This window comes from Acinonyx jubatus, chromosome A1, assembly GCF_027475565.1.
Source record: "Acinonyx jubatus isolate Ajub_Pintada_27869175 chromosome A1, VMU_Ajub_asm_v1.0, whole genome shotgun sequence".
Classification (NCBI taxonomy): domain Eukaryota; kingdom Metazoa; phylum Chordata; class Mammalia; order Carnivora; family Felidae; genus Acinonyx; species Acinonyx jubatus.
The window spans coordinates 107293810-107317548 of record NC_069380.1 but is presented as its reverse complement, the minus strand read 5'-3'; the positions used below and the strand labels follow the sequence as shown (position 1 = coordinate 107317548).

At 39.3% G+C, this 23739-nt stretch overlaps 1 protein-coding gene across 7 annotated transcripts in view; it reads left to right on the top strand.

Moving 5' to 3' along the window:
- The first annotated feature begins 4650 nt into the window (after positions 1 to 4650).
- The window catches only part of RAPGEF6 (Rap guanine nucleotide exchange factor 6), a 188009-nt gene continuing 168920 nt past the window's right edge, over positions 4651 to 23739 (top strand). For 4 of the 7 annotated variants that reach the window (XM_053220571.1, XM_053220563.1, XM_015067414.3 and 1 more), the window contains exons 1-2: positions 4655 to 5004; positions 23297 to 23367. In XM_053220571.1, coding sequence (XP_053076546.1) covers positions 4936 to 5004; positions 23297 to 23367 — 140 coding nt within the window. In that variant the 5' untranslated portion in view covers positions 4655 to 4935. Of the gene's footprint in view, positions 5005 to 23296; positions 23368 to 23739 lie in introns of all 7 variants that reach the window. The other 3 variants (XM_053220589.1, XM_015067416.3, XM_015067413.3) reach the window with 3 other exon arrangements.

Below are 23739 nucleotides of genomic sequence, written 5' to 3'. Positions count from 1 at the left end.
GTTTCTCAGACGAGAATGGTTTCCAACTACTATGTGGTGACAAATGTATTGTAAAAAATTATTTGGTATTTCTTTGTTTTTGCCAATGTAGAATGTAGGAGTTGGATGGCAAACAAGACCAAAGTGAGTTGAAGGTACAATGGGAGCTGGGGAATTGTAGTTCTGAGTAGGAAGGACTTAGATAGAAAGGCAGAGGTTGGAGAGTATAGAGCTGCTTATCCTTGCTTTGGAGTGCAGACCATGGACTTGGTCATGTTTGTTCTAGGTTTAACATTTGAGACTTCCCTTAAAAAAAAAACAACAACAAAAAACTATAAGCAGCCCTAAAGATGTTTTTAAAGAATATGTGAATTATTCATTCATTATTTGTCAGGAGAACTTTGGTGGTCTTAAAGCATATGCTACCTCCTGAGACTTGGTCCCTTCTAGTTCTTTTTAAAGGGACTCTCTTTCTGGTGAAAGTATGAGCCTAGTCTGATCCCTTCATCAGATTGCCGTCTCTGGGTTAACACTGATCAGACCTCCAGCAGATAAGATAAACCTGTATTTACTCTAAGGAGAGTATTAAGTTGAAGAGGCTCGAGCTTCCTTTTTTCCAAGTGACCGTTTTAACAAGGGCAGTCCAAAAATAGAGGTATACACCTCAATGCTCAAATTCAGATTCTTGGTAAAGGCAGTGTTACCTAAATAGTCTTCAGGGGAATAACACTGTTGAAATGTGTTAAGTATAAGGGTGATATTATTTTCTCAAGAAACTTGTGATGCCACTTTTGTGTCGCACATTTAGTCCAGCACTTACAGGTCAGTATCATTCACTGCATGAAAGGTGTGTAATTAGTTGGGTCAGACTAGTCCAGAACCTGAGTTAGTTTTAAGTAGTTTTCAAACCTGGCCACATATTAGAAATACCTATGTAGCTTTTGAGAAATATTAATTCCTAGACCTCACCCTCAGGTCCTGATTTAATAACTGTAATTGACCTTACTTAAAGATTTGGGCCAGAAAATGCTCTTCTTTTTCATAGTGACTCAGACTCCCAGCATATACCAAATCTCAATTCTTTACTTTATTCTAGGTGCTATTAAAAACAGGGCTCTTTACTTGCATGTTTTTGTTGGTTTGCTATTATTTTGGAAAGACAGACATTATGAGTATGTCTGCCTAATTAGGATTTGGTTTTGCCTAAAGCATTTGTTTAGCCAGAACTTTCTTTGCCATTGGAGAGCAATCAAGTGCCTATCTTTTTTTTATAGCAAAATCCCCTCTTAATTACTTAGTCCTTAGGTAGTTTCATTTATTCATTCAACAAACACTGATTGAGCACTTATTATAGTGCTGGGCACAAGTCTGGATGCCAGTGATATGCCAATAAATAACACAAACCTTCTTCTGTGTTCTCATGGAGTTTACATATTTCCCACCAGTGGAAGAGATAGATGAAAATATGGTGTCAGGTTGTGGTAAGTACAATGGAGAAAAATAAGGTAGGGTAAGGAGTTAAGCCGTTTTTTCTTTTTAAGATTTAACCATGTTTTGTTTTTCCTAGGAGTTAGTAAACCGTTTGTATTCAGAACCATTATGGTTCCTTTCCTACCTGGTATCTACCAGGTAGTACTGGTGAATCCCATCCCAAAGGTGGCCTTTTCTCTGAAAGTAGCTATTAGAGCTTTCAGTGTCAATTCACTTTTTTCAGCATACCAGAACATAAAAGATGGTAAGGACAAGATAGATTTTGAAAATGTGTGTGGGGTGCGTGGGTGGTTCAGTCCGTTATGCATCTGACTCAGCTCAGGTCATGATCTTATGGTTTTTGGGCTCTGTGCTGACAGCAAGGAGCCTGCTTGGGATTCCCTCCCTGTCCATCTCTCTCTGCCCCCCACCCCCATTTGTGCACAGGCACACACACTCTGTCTCTCAAATAAACTTAAAAAAAATGTGCTTTAATTTCGATTTGTATAGCTACCATGAACATTAATGTATTGTTTTCACTGTTGTTGTCTTATAGTAAAGCCTAAAAGTAAGTTATTTTTGTATATTCATTTTTTCATGAAATATTATATACAGAAAAATGAATATACCCTAATGTAACCATCACTTAGGTCAAGAAGTAAATCATTTTTAGTAACCTAGGAGCCCCTTCCTCCACGTGCCCTGTCCTGATCTAATCCTCTTTCTTATTTTTCTAACTACCAACCTGACTTTTGTGAACATCATCTCCCTTTTTCTTTATAATTTTATCTGTCTTTGCATCCCTATGTGATATAATTTAATTTTGCTTGTGTTTGAACAAGCATATAATTATACTTGATATTTTGTGGTTTGCTTTTTTTCCTCTCAACACTGCTGGTGATTCATCCATGTATTATGCAGTCGATATGCTACTGAATGCATATACCATAAAAACCCATTCTCTTGTTGATGGACGTGTTATTTTTTAGTTTTTGGCTAATATGAACAATGAACATTTTCATCTTTTCTGGTGTACATGGCTATTCTTCAGGACATACATCAAGGATTGTCAAAGGGTATGTTTCAGCTTTACTACTTTTGCCAAAGCAGTTTTCCAGTTAACACTTAATCTGCAGTTTGTGAGAGTTCTTCTTGTTCCACATCTTCATGAATACCTCAGTGTTTCTGAAAGTTATTTTTTTTTTAATGTTTAATGTTTACTTTTAAGAGATGGATATAGAGTGCGAGTGGGGAAGGGGTAGAGAGAGAAGGGAGACAGAGAATCCACAGCAGGCTCCAGGCCCTGAGCTATCGCCCCACATGGGGCTCGAACCCACGAACTGTGAGACCATGACCTGAGCCGAAGTTGGACGCTTAACCAACTGAGCCACCTAGGTGCCCCTGTTTGAAAGTTATTAAAGAAAAAAAATTAGGCATTAAAAAAAAACTTTCCAGTTCTTCAAACTCGAATTTCTGCTTTAGAGAAATCACTTTTCAGAGGTGAAGTAATAGGAATAACAAAGTGCTTGCATTATGCAGGCAACATCCTAAGTACTTCACATGAATTATCTCATATAATCTTGAGAATCCCAAAGCAATGGGGTCCTTTACTATTCTCATTTTACAGATAAGGGAACTGAAGTTCAGAGATACTAAGTAACTTCACCAAGTGATTCAAATAGAAATGGCCTATTAAAGACACACATTCAGTGTTTGTCCCTCAAGTCCAAGCTCATGGTCATCATGCTTTAATTCCTCTACCTTCTTTCAAAATACTTAAGTGGCCCTAAAAACTGATCCTTGAAGAATGGAAGGGCTAAACCTTTATGATCCTAGGCAGACTTTCAGAGGTTGTTTATACGCACAAAAAATGTCGAAAAAGGGTCATTGCAATTCCTTGTGATCTCCACAACTTATCTCCAGAATGGCTGAGCCACAACTTCCCTGGTAAGGTTTTTGACCTATACCCAAAAAAGAAATGTGCTAATATTATGTTGTAAACTTCAAGTTTGGGCAAGCCCAACGACCAACGGAAAACAAAACTATTATTAACAGCCATCATTACCAGGTCCCAGATAAGGTAGATGTTGCAGCCTGAATTCTTTACTTTCTGTTGTTCTAAAATATAATTTTAATTCTTACTACGTCATTAAAAGAGTGAATAACATAATCCTAAATCACTTCGAGTTACTTAGTGAACTGTGCTAATTGCTGTGAGAAATACGAAGATGTACATAGATGTGGTATAGACCTCAAAAGGCTTCAATTTCAGTAAAAAGTATTATGCCTATGGTGGCTACAAAGTGACGCATTTTGATACCAGTGCGGCCCATCTGTGCGCTAAACACAGCCATGAAAAATACTGTCCTGGAACGATGGATTCTGGAATTGTATCAGTCGTCTCACAGTGAAAACATCACCTGCGGGTGCCTGGCTATTATGAAGTTTGGTCTGTTTTTCTTACCAAGAGACCAGTTTGTAAATGGAAATGTGTTGTATTCGCACTGTTGGGGAACAGGCTAGCATGTAAAATGTAGTGCGAAATTGGGGACTTCAAGTCCTGACGACCCTAAACCCTACCCGCCTGAGGAAAAGGCTGAGTTGAGGGAGGGCTGCCCTGGGCACTCGTTATGTGAATACAGTACAGACTCGACTTCTCGAACCTACATTAACTTTGAGCGGGCCGCGCCATCAGCGCCTGCCAATCTCTGAGGCTCAAGGCCGCGAGGCTTTTGATTTCTGTCCCGATCTCAGTACGTCCGTAAAAGACAGGGCAAGCAAGTACTTCCTGGAGGGTTCCTTCCACAGGAGATTCGTTTTATTTCAACAAATGTAAAGAAGAGAGGGAATGAACTTCCTTGCTCGCTGAACGGTAGCAGCGAAGTCTGCACTTTGTCCGAGGGAGGGGCGTCGGAGTTGCAGAACTGAAGTTTGGCCCGGGCCTGGCCACGCCCTGAGCTTCCGGATTTGGGCACAAACTGAACCCCCTACCTAGAACGCTTACCCCACCGTTCTGCCCCAACAGGAAACTTCTCTTTAGTCCGTCATAACGCATTTCCGGCCCTTGAGCCGGAAGTTGAAACGGCCGAAACCGCAAATCCGAGGCGGATCCTGTGGCCGGTTTAGGTGAGATCTCGCGACGCGTCTTCAAATCTCACGAAGAGCCGGAAGAGTCCTAATGCACCACCCCAGTTTTTACGTCACCCCGGAGACACGCCCTTGGGCGCCCGTTTGCGTGCTCGCCCGTCTTGCGCATGCGCAATATCCCCCCTTCCGCCCCCGTGTGGGCTTCCCTCTGGCCAGTCGCGCGTGGGCTGAGGCCCTGGGCGGGCGTTGCGAAGGCTTGTTTGCTTGAGCGCTGACCCCGGGGCCGTCCGGAGTTCTCTACCTCGTGGTTGGAAGGTGTAGACCCCCTACCTAAGGTGAATGTGCTGTCTCGTGGGCTGCTAAGGCCAGGCGGGGAGCACGGGGGCCGGGGCAGCGGCCATGAACTCGCCCGTGGACCCCGGCGCTAGGCAGGCGCTGAAGAAGAAGCCTCCCGAGCGGACCCCCGAGGTAAGGTTGGCGGACTCTAGTTGTCCAATGGACAACATCCCCTTGTCGGTCCGAAACCTGCGGCGACTGTCCCCTTGCCAGATCCTCGCACCTGCTGCCAGTGTATCTGTTCTCTGCGTCCCCCCGCCCTCACCCAGGCCCTTCTCGCCGAGGTGATGACCGCCTTTCTTGCTCGCGATGCCGCCTTCCTCGTACACCCGTCTTTGCCGGTGACTTCCTGGTCTTTTCGATAAGAAGACACCATTACAAAGTTGTATTTTGTCAGGGCAAAACGTGCGTCTTGGAGGGAGAGTACCCTTAGGTAGATAGACTTTGAAAAACGAAGTAGACATTATAAGTGAATAGTCATGTTGCTAAGAAGTAACTTATTGCCTAGAAAAGAAAGTTTTCAAAAGCACTTTAAAACTGCATCCAGTCAGATGATGAATTCTGGGAGTGGATGATGCATATTTAAAGATCTGTTCTTGTGGTACTTTCTCAAACTGTCAGCGGGAAATTTTACAGTATTTTGTGCTTGGATCCAGAATTTGGTATATTGGGTTAGCATCAGTGGCATACGCTTAAATGATTTTCATCATCAGACCTGAAGGCTGATTTTCAGACTGGTATCTGAAACCTTTTAAATTTGCACAACCTTATAGAGTGCTTAAATTTGGGGAGGGGGGGGAGGAGGTTTTCCTTGCTTTGGAGAAGTTTCTGTAATAAATGGTATGTTTCCTAAAGCGAAAAGCAAAAACTGGCAACAGCGTGACCAGATGGGTGGATTGTCTTGTATATAGTTGCAATAAATGAAATTAATTGCTTTGATTCTTACTAAGTCACTTTGTAGGTTTTATCAGATTTATAGTGCTTTGCCTAGTGGGTTTCAGTAACTTTGGGCTGACCTTTTGGGACATGGCATTAGTCAAGCCGTAACTGTAGTTGTGGTAAGTCAGACTTTGTTTTGGGGGGGGGGGGGTCCTGATCTTTGAATGGAAACAAGGCATATTCTGCCACTTTCCAGAGTTCTCGTTTTGAGACCTACATTTGTAATCCCATGTGTTTTAGTTTCCCTGTGATGATTCTTGAAGTCGTTGTGAGCTAATTGAAAGTGTTCACCTTCACAGGTGAATTTGCTATAGTTTTTATACAATTAGAAACTATTACATAAGGCTTCCAATGCATAATGTAGGTTTTACTTTTTTTTCTTTTAAAATTTTTTAAAAATTCTTTCTTCCTTTATTTTTGCTATTTGTATTTATTTATTTTTTAATTTAATTAATTTATTTTGAGAGCAGGAAAGCACAAGTGGGGAAGGGGCGGAGGGAAAGAGGGAGAGAGAGAATTCCAAGCATTCTCTGTGCTGACAGCATGAGGCTCCAACTCACTACAAGATCATGACTTGAGCTGAAATCAGGAGTCTGACACTTAACTGACTGAACCACCTAGGCACCCCTCTGCACCCCTCTGCTTTTTTTTTTTTTTAATGTTTCCACATTTACGTATTTTTGAGAGACGGAGACAGAGCGTGAGTGGGGGAGGGGCAGAGAGAGACACACACACAGAATCCCAAGCAGGCTCCAGGCTCTGAGCTGTCAGCACAGAGCCCAATGCAGGGCTCGAACCCACCAACCGTGAGATCATGATCTGAGCCGAAGTCGGACACCCAACCTACTGAGCCACCCAGGCCTCCCCACCCTCCCCTGCTCTGCTTCTAAATACAATTTATGATAAATTCACACTTACTGGGAATATCACACTTCCCTTTTTTTCTTAAGTTTTTATTTATTTTGAGAGGGAGAGAGAAAGTGGGGGAGGGGCGGGGGGAGGACAGAAGATCCTAAGCAGGTGATGTACTGACAGCAGAGAGCCCTATGCAAGGTTCAGACTCAGGAACCATGAGATCATGACCTGAGCCGAAGTCAGACGCTGAACCAACTGAGCCACCCAGGTGTCTCTACTTCTCTTTAATAGCAGAATTTACTAGTTTGAAATGGCCCATTTTTGAGTCTTAGGAAATTTTCTGAACTATTCACAAAATTATGTTGAGCAATGTGTGCCCCATTAAGTACTTTATCTTGTTTTACTGGAACAGCAGCAGCATTGCTTAAAGGGAATGCTGACCAACTGCTGGCGATACAGTCTAGAGTCCAGATATCTAGCAGCAAAACTTGCTTGATTCATTGGCATTGCTTTTGAGTGAGTATAGAATTTGTTTGCAGTACAAAATTGAGTCCAGAAGTGGTAAACCTGAATCCAAGTGATGATTTATTTGTGGTAACTTGAAATTCTCACAGATTCGTTTCTCTTCTCAGGAAATCTTTATTCTTTTAATGGATTCTTAAAATTTTATTCTGTGGTAATTGCTAATTTAAAAAAGATTGAAGGGGTTGGAAGCAAGGGGCAAGGGCTGAGTTGCAGTTTAAATAAGATGTCAGTGTTACAATTTTTGAGAAGACGAATTTTCATTTAAGGCTTGATACATGTGATGGAATTAGCTCTGGAGATATATGAGGAAAGAGCTTTCTAAGTAGAAGGGATACTGATTGCGCTCCCAAGAGGAGAGTATGTCTGGTGCATTCAAGGAACAGCAAGGAGCTCTTAGTAACTGGAGGAGAGTTAACAAGGGTGAGAATTCTAAGAGATGAAGTCATGGAGGCAGTTGGTGTAGGGGCACCTGGGTGGCTCAGTCGGTTGGGCATCCAACTTTGGCTCACATCATGATTTCACACCTTGTGAGTTCAAGCCCTGCGTTGGGCTCTGTGCTGACAGCTCAGAGCCTGGAGCCTGCTTCAGATTCTGTGTCTTCCTCTCTATCTGTCCCTACCCTGCTCACGTTCTGTCTCTCTCTGTCTCTCAATAATAAATAAACATGAAAAAAAATTGTGGTGTAGGAGGGAGTATATCATTAAGGACTTTGTAAATCATTGGAAATATCTTAACTTCTATTTTGTGTGATAGAGGGGGTTTCCGGAGGATTCCAAAGCAGTGATATTATCCTACCTAATTTTTTAAAGAGCACCCGTCCGCGGGTTGCTTGCTGTGTTGAGAATAGACTATATGAGAGCAAGGGTACAAAGAAGCAGGCACATCAATGAGAAACTATCATGTTAAAGTCTGGAAGAGCTGATTGTAACTCAGACTAAGTGATAGTAATACAGGTGATAAGAAGTAATCAATTATGGAAATAACTGAAGGTTTAGCCAGTAGGATTTGCTAATGAATTAGCTTTGTGCTTTGAGGAAAAGTAGAATCGAACAAGATTTCAAGGTCTTCAGCCTGAAAAGTGGAGTGTTGGAGTTACCATCAAGGTGGGGTGGGGAGAAGCTGCAGGAGTAGGTTTAGGGAGGGAAGATCAGGAATTTAGTTTTGAACATTTGAAGTTTGAAATGTCTATTAGAAATGTTGAGTAAGGAGTTGCATATACAAATTGGTTTTCTCTAGAGAGGGCTGGGCTGCAGATAGAAATTTTATAGTCATTAGCTTCAGATATTAATTAAAGTCATGAGACTAGATGAAATTACCAAGGCTGTGAGTGTACACAGAGAATAGAAGAGGACCGAAGACAGTCCCGTGGCACACTTGAGTACTACGAGATCAGGGGAGAAGAGCAGAAATCAGCAAAAGAGGATGAGTGGCAGCAAACAGTGCAGGAGAAGAAAAGCCAAACCAATGAAGTGTATAATAGAAGGGTATAAAATTCATACAGGTTATTTTTGTGAATTCCTAGTGGGTGCAAAGCATTATGAAAAAAATACACAAATAGATAAGAATGACTGCCTTATAATCTTGTAGTCAGTTGTTTGCATTGTGTAGTTAATGAGTAAAGAAGTCTACTGTGTGTTTCTGGGACAGAACTAGTATTCCCTTTATTTTGAACCATCATCTGTTGTCCTTACATGAAACTATCATCTTAATCTTAGTGACCCAGACATTGAATGTGGAAATGTGTTTTAAAAGTATACCACTTAGAATGCGTTCTAACAGTTTTTACTTTTCTGGCTATTTCTCCTACTTTGTAGTTCCAGCTTCACAGCACATTGTCTTTCCTTAGCTAGTTCTCTGATTTCCACATCACAGAGATTTTTTTTTTTTTTTTAATGGTAAATTTTAGACTTAAGTACTCTGCAAAGCTTAGTGCTCTAAATCAATGAAAGCTGTTAAGGTACTCATTTTGAGTCTTTACACCAAAGTTAAAGATACTACAGTCAAAATTAAAGCCTTGAATTTGGCTTTTCCTCAGCTCAGTCTGTATCCAGCATCAGTCTTTGTCTGTAACCTTTCATTTTACCTCAGAGTTAGTTCCTTAACTCTCTTAGGGTTTCTTTTTGTTAGTGTTTAATATCATGCTTTGCATGTACTAAATAATGGATAAATGTGTTAAAACAAAATTTAGAATTTTGTGTGGTCTTCATGTTAAATAGATAATAGTTTCTGTCAATTAGAACTGCTGATTTTGTACCTCCTGGGAAGCCATTCAGTAGCTTGGCTTTAGTTAATATTTATGTGCTGATACCTGGTCCATCTTAACCACCTTTTATGTGCTTCGGATCCATATATCTAACTACTAAATTGTCCTCCAGGTTCTTCAGTCACTAGTCCTAAATTGAAAACTCATCATTCCTTTTTAATATTCTGTTGGTGACTGCTCCATTTGCTCAGTGTAGAAATTCATATTTTCACTCTTGATTCCCCCTGCTAATCTTCTCTGTATCCAACTGGCCTTTAAACCTTGTTAATTTTATGTCCTGAATATCTACCTTCTTTTCCCCTGCTCTGTTACCCTAGTTCAGGCACTCATTTAATTTTACCTCTGAGTATTTTGAGTCATTTTTTTATTATATCACTGCTATAGTGTTCTTTTTTTTTTTTTTAAGTGTTTATTTTTAGAGAGAGAGCATATCCATGAGCAGGGGAGGGGCAGAGGGAGAGGGAAAGAGAATCCCAAGCAGGCTCTGTCTGCTCTGTCACCATTGAAGCTCCATCCCACGACCCACGAGACCATGACCTAGGTTGAAATCAATAGTAGGATGCTCAACTGACTGAGCCACCCAGGTGACTGTACGATATTCTTTTTAATACTTACATCTAATCATGTTTCAGTCTTGCTTAGAATTACCATGCTTAGGTAAATTAGCAATATAAGTTATCCACATTATTTTGAGGCATTATTAATGTTTATGTCAATAACAGGTTAAAGAGGGACTGTCTGAGATAAGCTGAGTTGTGTGGTTATATCAACTAGGTAATAACTAATTTATCCTTTCCTTTAATAAATATGTCAGACACAATACTAAAAGCCAAGGTTGTAGAAAGAAATTGGATATAGTCCCTGTTTTTCAATGACTTAAGAGACAGTCATGAAAACATCAGTAAAATGTTAAGGTTATTAGTGACAGAGGTATGGATAGGATACTTTGGATTGCAAGTGGGAGAGGAAAAGCTTTGAGGAGCAGTTAATTGAATCTTAAACACTGTGAATAGCTGTCTGTATGATATCCAGAAGGGAGGTCTTTCCAGGCAGAGAGGAACAACAGCAAAGGCAAAGTATATGGGTAGAATAAGAACCCTCTCTATTAACATGCATTCCTCATTGGGGTGATATCATCCCCAAAGGGACAAAAATTATTTCTTAGGGGCATAGTGAAAAAAATCTTACTGTGGCTTGTAGCGTTCTAAAACTAAGTTCTCCCTGACAGAATTTCATTCCTTAATATTTGATTTAGAGTGGGGGCACCATTTAGGAAAAATGCCTAAAAATGTACTTTGGAAAGGATGTGATAATGAATAAAGGTTGCAAAACATCACATATTGGTTGTGGGTTGTGGTACATGGTGCTGGATGTTAAATGTTGAAGCTGGATATACTAGCTGGGTTGGATCATTTTAGGGATTTGAACTTGATTTTATGAATAAAGGAGAAACATTGGAGGGTTTAGAGCCTGAAGATAAGCTTTACAAAGATTACTTTGGGCATTGTAGAAGATGTATTGGGGAGGAAGTACGGTGCTATAACAAAGGCAGGAAGGCTTATAGGTAGGGTGAACATGCAACATTTTGTCCAAAACAGCCTACTCTTTTGAATGAAAGATAAGACCTTCAGTGATTTTACCAGGATAACAGGGAAACCAGGAGCTCGGGTCCTGGTTATAGGAAACAAATGAAGTAGTTCAAGTGTGAGATAAGGTAGTAGCATATGGGATAATGAGATAGTGAGGAGGTAGAATTGGCCCAAAGCGTTAACTGGCTTTTTTTTTTTTCTTCGAAGTTTGAAATTGACTATAATACACGTACGGTAAAGTCCATATACTGTAAGTATATTGCCAGCTTAATTTTTACATATATATTTAGGTATCACTGAAATCAAAGTATAGAATATTACCACCACTTCAGAAACTGCCCCTTTGCCCCTTCCAATCAATGCCCTTTCCAAGAGGAAAGCACTGTTGTCACATCTTTTACCATAAATTTGTTCTGCCTGTTTTCCAGCAACCAAGAGGACTATGAAGCTACCTTGTATTTTTGTGTTTTATCTCTGGACTGAACTTTGTACCTCCTCTCTTGGTGGTTTCTTTGATCTACACCTGTCTCTCCTTTGTATCTTAACTCATCTTTTGGCTACCCTTTTGAATTGTCTGCCTCACACTGTTCAGACCTACTTTGGAGACAGGTGTTTCTCAGCCCCAGAAGTTGCATTTGAAGGCCAAAATATACCCTGCCCTTAGGTTCCTCTCAAGCCTTTCTAATAGCACCAGGTTAAGTCTGGCAAAACCTTCCTGTCTTCTGCTTGTTGGGAACAGGTTTTGGCTGGGTGCAAGAGCAAAGCAGAAGTTTAGATCATTTCTAGATTCTTGATTTGGGTAACTGCATGTTTAAGAGTGCATTATTGGGGCACTTGGGTGGCTCAGTCAGGTGTGTGTCTGACTTTGGCTCAGGTCATGATCTCACACTTGTGAATTCAAGTCCCACGTTGAGCTCTGTGGTCACAGCTCACAGCCTGGAGCCTTCTTCGGATTCTGTGTCTCCCTCTCTCTCTGCCCCTCCCCTGCTCACACTCTTTCTGTCTCAAAAATAAGTAAACATTTAAAAAAAATTTTTTAAAAAGAGTGCATCATTAAGGGGAAGAATTAGGGTAGGAGGAGATTCAGTTTTGGAAGGGGTTTGAGACTCTGTGCAAGGGATACAGAATAGGGATGCTCATTAAGAATTTTGAGCTTAAGATCAAACCAGGCTGTGGATCTGAGTTGATATGAGAGTCTACAGCATGTTGATTATAGGTGAAGTCATAAGATTGGTAGGAATGACCAGGATGAAAAGCAGAATGAGAGTAGGACAGCCCCTTTGGGTGCTCTCCTGTTAAAGGGATGGGACAAGGAAAAGAAAACTGCAAAAGAGTGAAAATAAGTTGTTAAAGAGGTAGGAGGAGAACAGAAGAGTGCTGCTACAGGAGGGCATTAAACAGACAGAAATCAAAGCCTTATCAGTAATGTCAGATACTGTAGAGAGTTCAAGAAAAGTGAGGACTGATAAATTCTTTGGATTTTGTCTATCAGAATGATTTCACTGGATTGATGAATAAGGATCCTGGAAATAAGTCCCAAGAAAGTGAAGGCAGCAAGTACCATTTGTGATATGTATAAACAGATAAAGTCCTCCATGATCTTTTACCTGGCACTCTAGCCTTACCATCCCCCACCCCAAACATAGGCCTTTTAACTACTTACAAATATCTTAACACTGTACTTCTCAACTTAGGCTATGTATATTTCTCAATTTAGGTAATTTTTTTTGAATGCGTATGCCCACCCTTTTTTTCTTGAATTAGAACCTTGTGGAATGGAGTGTTAAGCATTAGTACTTACAGAGAGCTTCTTAAGTAGTTGTGATATATAGATAGCAGTGAGAAGCATTGTTCATTGTGTCACATTCTCCTGTCTCTTTGCTTTACACAAGAGGGGAAAGTATGGTGCAGTATTTATAGCTCTGGAATTTTGGATTTGGACAAGCCTTATGTCAAGTGTGGGTTCCAGCACTGAGACTTTGAGTGACCCTGGGCAAGTTACCTAACTTTTTTAAGACTGAATATCATTTTGGGGTTTTTGTGTGGACTAAATGAGATAATATATGTAAAGTATTTAGCAACGTGCCTGTGATCAACATTCAATAAATGGTAGCCATACGTACTAGCTTGCCATTTCCTTAGTGGAAAGCCATCCGATGGCTTGGCAAATTCAGTTTGCTCACTTTTCCACTCCTCAGTGTTCCCAGGATATTTGACACCTTCACCACAGTAATTACTTTGTTATGATTACTTGCATGTTTGTCTCTCTGGCTGGTCTGTAAGCTCCTTGAAAATAAGATATCTTAATGTTCCAGTGCCTAGTATGCAATACTTGGTACATAGTAGGTTTCCAGATATTTTTTAAATGACTTTAAAAAGAAAAGCAATGTGAGGCACCTGGGTGGCTCAGTTGGTTAAGCATTTGACTCTTGCTTTCGGCCCAGGTCATGATCTCACAGTTTGTGAGATGGAGCTGGCATTGGGCTTTGTGCTAACAGCACAGAACCTGCTTGGGATTCTTTCTTTCTCTCTCTCTTCCCCTCCCCTGCTCCTGTGTGTGCTCTATCTCAAAGTAAATAAACTTACAAAAAAAGGAATGTGAAAAATACTTACTGTTCCCCTATTCTTCTAGTGGTGGTTTCTTTTGGTCTAATATTTGAAGTGCTGGGATTAAAAGACTGATGAAGTTTGGCCAAAATGGCAAACATTTGCTATTAATATCCTCTAATTAAAACATGAGTAAAGTACAGTTGCCATGAAGAGACTGTTTTACCTTGGAATTCATCATAAGTAGTACAGATAGAAACTCCTTTTTTGTTTAGTTTTAAAACACACACACACACACGAACAAAAAACACATGTGCAGGAAATTTCAGAGAAATACAGATAAATACCAGTTTTAATTTCTCATAGAGTTTCAACCAGATGACTGTAAAACTTTCCTGGGCAAAAATTTCATGCTTAGCTAGATGCTGATATAATTGCCTTTTTACAATCAGAAAAAGGCTTAAAAAAACAAACAAAACACAAATTTTTATTAGAAAAGCCAAAGAGGGAGCTAGGAATGTAAGAAGATAAAATTTAGTATTCTTGTAGTTATTTATCCATTTCAGAATTTAGAATAGTGATCTTTAAATGTAGACTTGTAGAGGTTTTTCCTGAATTGGCAAAAGTGCGCCATTGTACTTGGAGTCATTTTTGAGTGAGTCACTGTGCACATCCCTGAGGGTGGCAGAACAAAGATTCTTTTGTGCTTTTCTACAGCAGATGCACATTCAGAGGGTTTTTTGGAAGTAAAAGAATTTATTTATGCTTCTGGGGCCCTTTGGCCTTCATTTGTAAATTCAACTGGATAGAAAAGGAATAGAGATCTGGATGGGGCCTTTATTAGACAACATCTCTTCTGGGCACCTCATTTTACATGTATTGGAGATTCCCACCTAGAGAAAAAACTGTAGCCAATGAGGAGTTGAGACACCCTAAGATTTTGTTTCGGAGAGACTGAGGAGCTTCCCCAAGAGAATTCTGCAGAAAGGAGGAGCATCCAGGCATGATGAGCTTGACTGTGTGACAAAGTCCTGTTCTTTGGAAGGGATGGAGTGACTGAGCTCTGTAACATTGTAGTCATTATTTGATTTAACCTTGGACCAGCCTATTTAAACTGAGATATTGCTGTAAATAAGAAGTGAACGAGCCACAGATTCTGGACGCCTGAGCAGCCCCTATTTGATGTTTTTCCACTCTCCACTACTTTGCCATAAACTAAAGCTTTGGCATCTGGAAGGCTTTAGGCTTTGTCATGTGGCAGAGATAGTGGGGTTCACTGGACAGGACACTTAGTACAAAACTAAAGTAGTATCACTGCCAGCAAGTATTTGTGAATGTATATATAGCACTCTTAGAAATACTTTAGCCGGTGAGGTCAAGAGCTAGTGAAATGAGTTGCATACTGATCCAGGAACTAAGCTTCTGAGAGGTAAAATGTCTTGCTCAAGGTCACATGATTCATTGGTGACTTCCTCAGTTCAGTAGCACCCCACTTCTCAGAACAGTGAAGTTTAGGCCGTATTTTAAGCTTTGAACTTTTGTTTATCATCTGCATAGATGTCTAATATTTTCCTGAATAAATTGTTACTGTTTTATCTTGCCTGTGATGTATGCAGTATTTTAAGGTGCTGTGTCAGTTCAGTGGAGGATATCAATGTAATGGAAGTTCAGAATTCTCAAGTTTTATGTAGAATGAAAACAGGTGTGTTTGATGTCTGTATTGGTGATTTTTTACACCATTCTGTTTGATAACTTATATTTTTGTTTTCAACAGGTACTAGTGTATTCAGTTTTGGCTTTTTTTTTAAAGTTTTTTTTTTGAGAGAGAGAATGAGAGACAAAAAGTGTGAGTGGGGGAGGGGCAGAGAGATAGGGAGACACAGAATCCAAAGCAGGCTCCAGGCTCTGAGCTGTCAGCACAGAGCCCAATGCAGGGCTCGAACTCACAAACTATGAGATCATTGCCTGAGCTGAAGATGGATGGTTAACTGACTCAGCCACCCGGGTGCCCCCAATTTTGGCTTTTTAAGAGCATTCAACTAATAATAAAATGCTTTATCACAGATTTTTTTTTTTCTTTTACACAAAAGAGTTGTGTAACAGGTACCATCTGGAGTTTGGATTATTTATGCCTTAATACCTGCCTTAAATGACTGAGGCAGAGTTGAATACATAATTTTTAAGGAGGAGTGCCTAGTGGATATTTGTGTGGTAAATATTTTTTAAGTACTATTTTTAAATGCCAGGGGTCAAAGATTAAAGTTCTTTCATTAGGGGAGGAGATAGGCAAATACACAGACAATTAAAATACCCTGTTAACTACTGTATAGCTGTAAAAGGTGGCACTCAGGAGTTTACAGGAGGACTCTGGGAGGGAGAAGTAAAGGGTTGGCAGGTGTCATTCTTGTTGTCTTAGAAAAGGGAATGCTGCCTTGAGCATAGATGAGAATATGGAAATGTTAGATGAAGAAGGGACAGTTTATGTTTCCTGAACAGAGAACTGCATTTGTCAAGGCCACAAGATGATCTTAACACAAAGGTGCAAGTTGCCTGGGCACACAAGTAGTAACAGAGATGAGCCTGGAGGCATGGCCAGGGTCCAGATCTGGTGAAGAACTGCTTTCTCATTGTTAAGGAGTTTCTGTATGCTTTTTAGAAAGTTAACTCTGGCAGGACCATGAAGAATGGATTACAGGCAGTCAGACTTAGATGCAAGAAGGCTGTTTTCTGTTACCCAGTGAGAAATAATAAATTTCAAAATTGCTCCAGGTGGGATCGTGAACAGAGATACTTATGAAATAGAATTGATAGATTTCTGGCCAGAGCGACTAAAGAAGAGAGCATCATGTAAATCAGGGAACCTAGGAAGAAGACCCAGCCAGGAATATAAACAATGAGTTTAGCTTTGCATTTATTACACTTGAGATGCTGATGGATCTCCCAGGTGAATGGGTTCATTATGTTCTAGAATGTGTAGTTTCTAAGTTTTACTAGAGAGCTCTGGGCTAGAAATACAAATATTGGCGTCATTGGTATATATATGGTAGTTACAACTATGGATGTGGAGGGTAGAGAGTCTCTAGTGAAGAAAGGGTGGATGTCACAGTGATGGAAGCATTTATAAACATTTAACGGAATAGGAAAAGAAGGTAAAGCCTGTGATGGAGACTCAGGAGCCTCTGGAGCAGAAAGGCAATAATAGCAATAAGAATGGCTAAGATTTATATGCTGGGGTACTTATTGGATGCCTGTTACTGTTAAAAAAAAAAACCAAACAGACACCTTTATACACCTTTAATCCTTCCAAAACCACTCTGAAACAACGTGCTGTGCACATTTTACATATGGGAAGATGGGAGTCACAGAAAAATTTGTCTAAAGGCACACAGCTAGGAGACTACAGAGTCAGGATTCAAATCTGGGATTTCTAATTTCACATTCTGTGTTTGTAATTGTTACTAAATGTTTTCCATTAGGACAAGAACCCACAGAAGACCAAATGATAGAAGGGGTGGGAGGAAAAGAGTTTAGGAGGAGGAGTGAATGAATGATAAATATGTCAGCAAAGTCTGTAAAACAAATGTGTGTAGAGATAAGGATTGAAAAGTGCATGTGAAACTTTGAATTAGCATATCTTGGACAATTGTGTAATATATAGTGGGATCAAAAAAGTGAATTTTAGCCTAAAGTTTGAATTTAGAAGTAATTAGATACTTGATCTTTTGATGCATTATCATTTCAGAGATTAATTATTGGAGTTCTAATGTTTAAGCATATCATTTGGGATTTTCAGGTCTAAAAATTAAAATTTCAGGCTATAATTTTTTAATGTTAAAGTTTTTATTAATAAAACTTAATGTTCAAGTAATTAGCTATATAATGTATTTTAATCTAAAAATAAAATTACCAGTCTGCTATAGCAAATGTATACCCGAATATATAGTAAGACTACATTCTAATAAACTGGTGGAATGAGATAAGCTTTTCCAGAGAACATTCTTGGGAGCAGTGTGTCATGGACACTGGTCAAAATATGGTGATGATTGGGGATGCACAGGAAAAGATAATGAAAAAAAAGAATGTAGATAATTAAATAAGACTTGAAATTTAAGGAAAGCTAGAAATGTCTGTCACCCTGTGAATAAGCAGGACATAGTTGTATTTTGCCCACCCCCATCTTTGTTTTTTGAGAATTTCAAAACTATAGAAACATGGGAAGAGTAGTATCTTCCCTATTTTTAGTATCCTTTATTACATACTCTTCATTCAGAGTGATATTTTGCCATATTTATCTTACCTCCATCTCTCTAGCATAAATTTTATTTTGCTAAGCCATTTGAAAGTAAATTGGGGCTTGAACTCACAACCCTGAGACTAAGTCATATGCTCTTCTGACTGAGCCAGCCAGGTGCCCCATGATGTTCTTCAAATATTGTCACATCAGAAGACACATTATCAGTTCTTTCTATTATGGCAGATGCTAATTTGGATTACCTGTATTTCTTTGTTGTAAAGGTACAGTGCTGCAAGTTACAAGTGATCTTTGAGGTGATATTTTGAGAATGTATGGATATATTGTTTTTTGCCAGTATTTGACAAATACTTTAGCATTCATTGATGATCTTTGCCTAAATAACTACTACTTTGCTGTTACAAAGTGATAATTTTCTAATTGTATATTTCTCCCACAGTTACTAGCTGGCATTCTGTATAGAACTTTCCCCACCTTCCCCTGGCCTCCCCCTTTAAAAAACAATCACTCTGATTTCAGGGATTATTTTTGTGTTTTTAATATTGTCATTATTCCCTTTGATTATTAGATTACCCCACATTTAGCCAGTGGGAGCCCTTCCAAAGTCTGCTACTATGTCCTTTTGACGTGACCCCATTGGTCTGTAAGTAATTTCTTAACTCTCTGGCACAAAAAGATGTTCGAGGCTTGTACTTTCCTTGCTCCAGTACTGAAATCAGTCACTTACCCAAGGAACCCTGGTTCTTATGTTAGAAAATGGTGTTTAGATAGCAGGGACTGGGCTCAAGGTGTGGTAAGTGTGTGTAGCTCTTTATTGCCGTTTTGTAGAATATATTTATACCTTTGTGGGTGAGAAAACCAGTGAGATAGAGTTCTATGTTTAATGCATGGTCTTGTTAACTTGACACTATTGTCAGAAACATTCAAAATAGCTTTAATAGTCTGCTGACTGTAATTTAGTGTTTGTTTTATAAATTTATGATCCAAACCTTTATATAAATGCATAGTACTAACATTTGTTAACTGTTTACCATGTCATCATCTCTGTGCTACACATGTAACATTTTATATTCAGAGAGAGTTAATCATTCCTATTGTACAGATAATAAAGGTTATGTGATTACTGATAGAGGCGTAATTTGAATCCAAGGCTGTCTCCAGGTTCCCAGGTTTTTAACCACACTGTCTTCAGCCTAACATTGATTTGTAGAGGATTCTTCACCATAAGTTTTTATTATATAGACCTGTAGCTGCAGAACATATGTATCTTGAAATTGAATCTGTACTGTCCTTAGGATCCACCCTGAGAGATTTATCATTGTTAAAATTCCAGGGATGGACTTGCTTTCCAAGTAACAAAGATAATGAGTAAAATATCTTGGTTAATGAGTGTTTTAGATAATTGATGTTGTATTGAAAGTAGTGTGTGACGAATTAAGCATATCATAGATAAGAAATTTGTTATTTGTAGAGTTGAAGAAACAAAAAGCCTTCCAGTTTGAGTTTTCTAAGTTTTGTTTGGGTTTCTAAGCATGTGTAGAATGGCCGTCAGCGGAATTGAAAGGTGGGATTATTCTAGGAGCAGCCCACTGGTTGGCACAAAATTGAGGAAGGTGCGACCTCTTAATTTTAAGTGTATACATAAAAGGGTCATTAATTCCTCATACAGAGCTGCAAATAGGAATTAATATATCGTTTAAAAATGATATTGAAAACCAGTAGAATGTACCTACAATGAATGCGTTAGGTATGGATTGTTTGAAGAGTGTAAAAAGATTGCTGCCTTCTTGTATGATGGCAGTGTTACCACCCACCTCAGTTTGCTCATGTTCATTCACATAACTGGCTTGGAGAGTATGGTTGATCTGTTTTCCGAAATACTGAGTCATCACTACTGCCTCATCATTTTTTGCCCAAGTGGAACCCATTATTTTATTACCTAATCCAGAGCTGATATTTGTTCTTCTCATAGCCTTGGTTAATTTCTGCAGTATGTTATTTTAGTTACAGAACAGGTGGCACATTCTGGTGTTGCTGATCTGGAATGTCATGACTTACCTCTTTCAGACTCAGTAGAGCAGCTTTCAAGTACTGTAGATTAATTCCTCCTTGAATCTAGCATTTACATTTTTTACTACCAAGAAATATCTGTGAGACTTTTAGCCTGTCTCTGTCAAGTTTGTTTGTTTCTACTTTCTCTGTCAGCTTTTATTGATCTTCAGCACACCACGCCTAGTAATAATACCTCAAGCCTGTCTCAGAGGTAATTGGTACAAAAACTATGCAAGAAACCAGAGCATGTGGCTGGTTCAGTCGTTAAGAGCATGACAGGATGATCAGTACTCAACTTAAGACGCAAAGGACACCTTCTATAGGTTTCCAGAACATAATTTATTTCTGTGTAACAGTCTTGTGTTCTGCAAACTCTAGCCACTTTGTTGTCCCTAGACTGCCAGCTCCTTCTCCACAACTAAAGATACCAGCAGACGGTAAGGTATCATCATTATATGAATCATTTCGTTTGTCCTCTGTCAGATATTAAAGTCTTTTGTTTCCTGATGTCTTACCTCATGAAAAATGTATATCGTATATTCATTTTGATCTTTAGTTCTTTACGGTGGAAGATAAGTCCAATTCCCCCTTAGTCTATGTTGACCTAAAGTTGAAGTCCCAACAGTTGGTCAGTAGGAGATGTCCTGAAATGCCCCTGATCGCTGCACACCTAAAAGTGGTAGGCCTTTGCCTCCTCATAGAATTTATTGCCCACTTTCTGGAGTATTAACATGTTATAAAGACTCCAGGGTACCAGCCTCCTCATGGTTATTCTCTTGTTCATTCTGTCCATTCAGCAAGATATCATCTCTGTAATGGGTCAGAAGGTCTAGATGTTTTCAGACTGTATTATGGTAGAGAATTAGAGAGTTAAAATAGTCCTAAGGAAAAACCGTAAGTTAATGTTGTCCCACATGAATGCAAAGTGTTTCTGATGATTTTTTGTTATTTATTTATTTATTTATTAATTATTATTTTTTAATGTTTATTTATTTTTGGGAGAGAAAGAGAGTGTGAGCCGGGGAGGGGCAGAGAGAGAGGGAGACACAGAATCTGAAGCAGGCTCCAGGCTCTGAGCTGTCAGCACAGAGCCCGACACGGGGCTCAAACCCACGAACCATGAGATCGTGACCTGAGCTGAAGTCAGACGCTTAACCGACTGAACCACCCAGGCACCCCAAGTTTTTGTAATTTAAATGGAAAAGAATATAGTCACCAAATCAATACCCGAGGCTTAATAAGTTCTAACAACTATGTTATGTTGAGAATATTGGTTGGCATTTGGTTAAGTCTCTGGCAGTATCCAGTCATTTTTTAAATATACATCTTTTTTGTGAAGATGATAATATGAGATAGACCCCCACCCCAAATACTCTAAGTCTTTACTGATGGCACTAGTCTTTGCTGTCCTTTGCCTCTCTGGAAGCAATATTGTCATTTATTTACTATCTTGTTCTGGAGAATGGGCAATTTCAGAGGTTTCCTGTTGGCTTTTTGCACTGTGACTGCTTATACCACATAGGTCCTGGACCCATTGTGGGGATTATTCTAACTAACAAGTACATGCATTTTAATCATAAACACACATAGTGAAGAGAGACTATTAGATGGGTCTGTAGGCTCAGTGAGTTCACTATGGGCCAGACTTTTGCTGGAATGCTATTTATTACCTCAGTTCAGAAGGTTCTGGCTGGGAGGTTGGTTCTTTTGCTTCACAGAACTGCCAACTGGGATCTTTCTCTTAGTTGCATTCATTTAGTAGCTACACTGTTTCAAGACCTTGCTTACATATCTGATGCCTTGGTGCTCTTCCATGTGGCCTTTGTTTATCCATGAGGTTAGTGGGCTTCCTCACAACACTGGGGGTCTTAGGACACTTGAATCTTAGAAGTTACACATCCTTACTTCTTTTGATGAGAACAAATCACAGGACCAACCAGGTCCACGGGGAAGGCATGTAAGATTACAATTTTTGATGGGGGGTGGGGGCAAGGAGTGATAAGGTCCTATTGCAAAACAGCCTATAGGATAAGAAATACCATTGTAGCCATCTTTGGAAATACAGTTTACCATATCACTACTCTGTCTGCTGTCTTCATGAATTTTATAGACCTTCCTCATTTGTTAGGGTTTTTCCTTTGAACTTATCCTTTATCTATACATAAAAATCTAATTCACTCCCATTTTCTCAAGGATTTACAGACGTGTGGTCATTGACTCCATTATGGTTAATTGCTGCTTATAATTTTTGGAATCAAAGATTATTGCTGTTTTACTTAGTGGCTCCATGTTTTCTTAGTAATCCATTAAAATAGAAGTTGTCTGAGGTCTGTGTTTGGGAGCAGTCTGTCCTGGTATAAAGTCATTGTTCTTAGGAGAAAATAAGGAGGTACGTTTTATATAGGAAAATTTAAGGTTGTTTATAGTCACTGTGCACCAAAATTCTGCATAAGTGGTAAAGTACACCATTCTGTCAGGACTTTGGACTGCTCCCACATTCTCCCTTTAATCTGTCTTTCTTCTTAGCTGAGGTTATACTATATTATCCTCAGACTTTCAGTAGCTAGTTATCTGAGGGCTAGAGAGAGGTGCCCTTCCTTGTTCACAGAGTGAGCAGTAGGGTTGTCCCACTGGACTATTTATAGTTTGTTTATTTGTTGATTAATAATCACTTTGAGCCTCTTTAGAAAGAGATTTTTTTAGAAAGTCATATTTAGTAAGAATGTTGACAAACTGGGTCATGTCTACAGGAGGTCAGCCAGGGTACTTTTAAAGATTTGGAACCTGCAGGGGCGCCTGGGTGGCTCAGTGAGTTGAGTGCTTGACTCTTGATTTTGACTCAGGTCTTGATCCCAGGGTTGTGGAATCGGGCCCTGTGTCGGACTCTGCACTGAGTATGGAGCCTGCTTGAGATTCTCTCTCTCTTTCCCTGTGTCCCTCTCCCCTGCTTGCTCTCTCTCTGCCTAAAATTTAAAAAAAAAAAAAAAAAAAAAAAAATCTGGAATCTGCCAATACTGAAACTGCATTATCTGGAGAAAATAATAATTATAATACTTCAGATGATACAATAGTTCCTTTTGAATAGTTGGATGTCATTGAGCAAGAAGGGTTACATCTGTTTAGAAATGAAATAGACTTTCATATGAAATAATGAGTTTTTGATTTCTGGCATTGTGTGAGTACAGGCTGTCTGTCCTACTGAAGGGGGAGGGAGGTTCCTGTATGAGTAGAGGTAACTCTTATCTTTTCAGATTTATTTTAATTCAGATTTTATTAGTCTTCCTATAGTTAACGGTTCTGTCATAAATGGTTGCTTAAAATCACAATTGTGGGGTGTTAAGATATCTTGAAAGATATATTTGAAAAATAATCTAATTTTTTTTTTTTTTTTCTGTTCACCAGGATTTAAATACTATTTATTCTTATCTTCATGGAATGGAAATACTATCAAATCTCAGGGAACATCAGCTTAGGTAAGTGCGATGCTGTGTTTTAAAAGCTTGTGCTATGGAGTTATTCAAATGAGTTTGGATAGATCATTGTAGGGGCCACATGATTTGGGGGCTTTTTTAGGATAAGCATAGAAATTTCTGCTTTCTCATCACAGTTTTTCTTAACTATGGAACCTTGAGCAAATCTTAACATGTAAGCTATAGTTTTGTCTTCTGTAAAATAGGGACGATAAGATTATTTTTGTTACAGTGTTTTGAGGGTAACATGAGAATAACTACCTGAAGCAGAGCATAGTGTTCAGTATTTGCTAGCCAGTGAAAACAAAGCTGTTTACTTTCTGTAGTTCTTTTTGATATTTATTAGGTCATATGTTTAGGATAGGCAAAGTATGA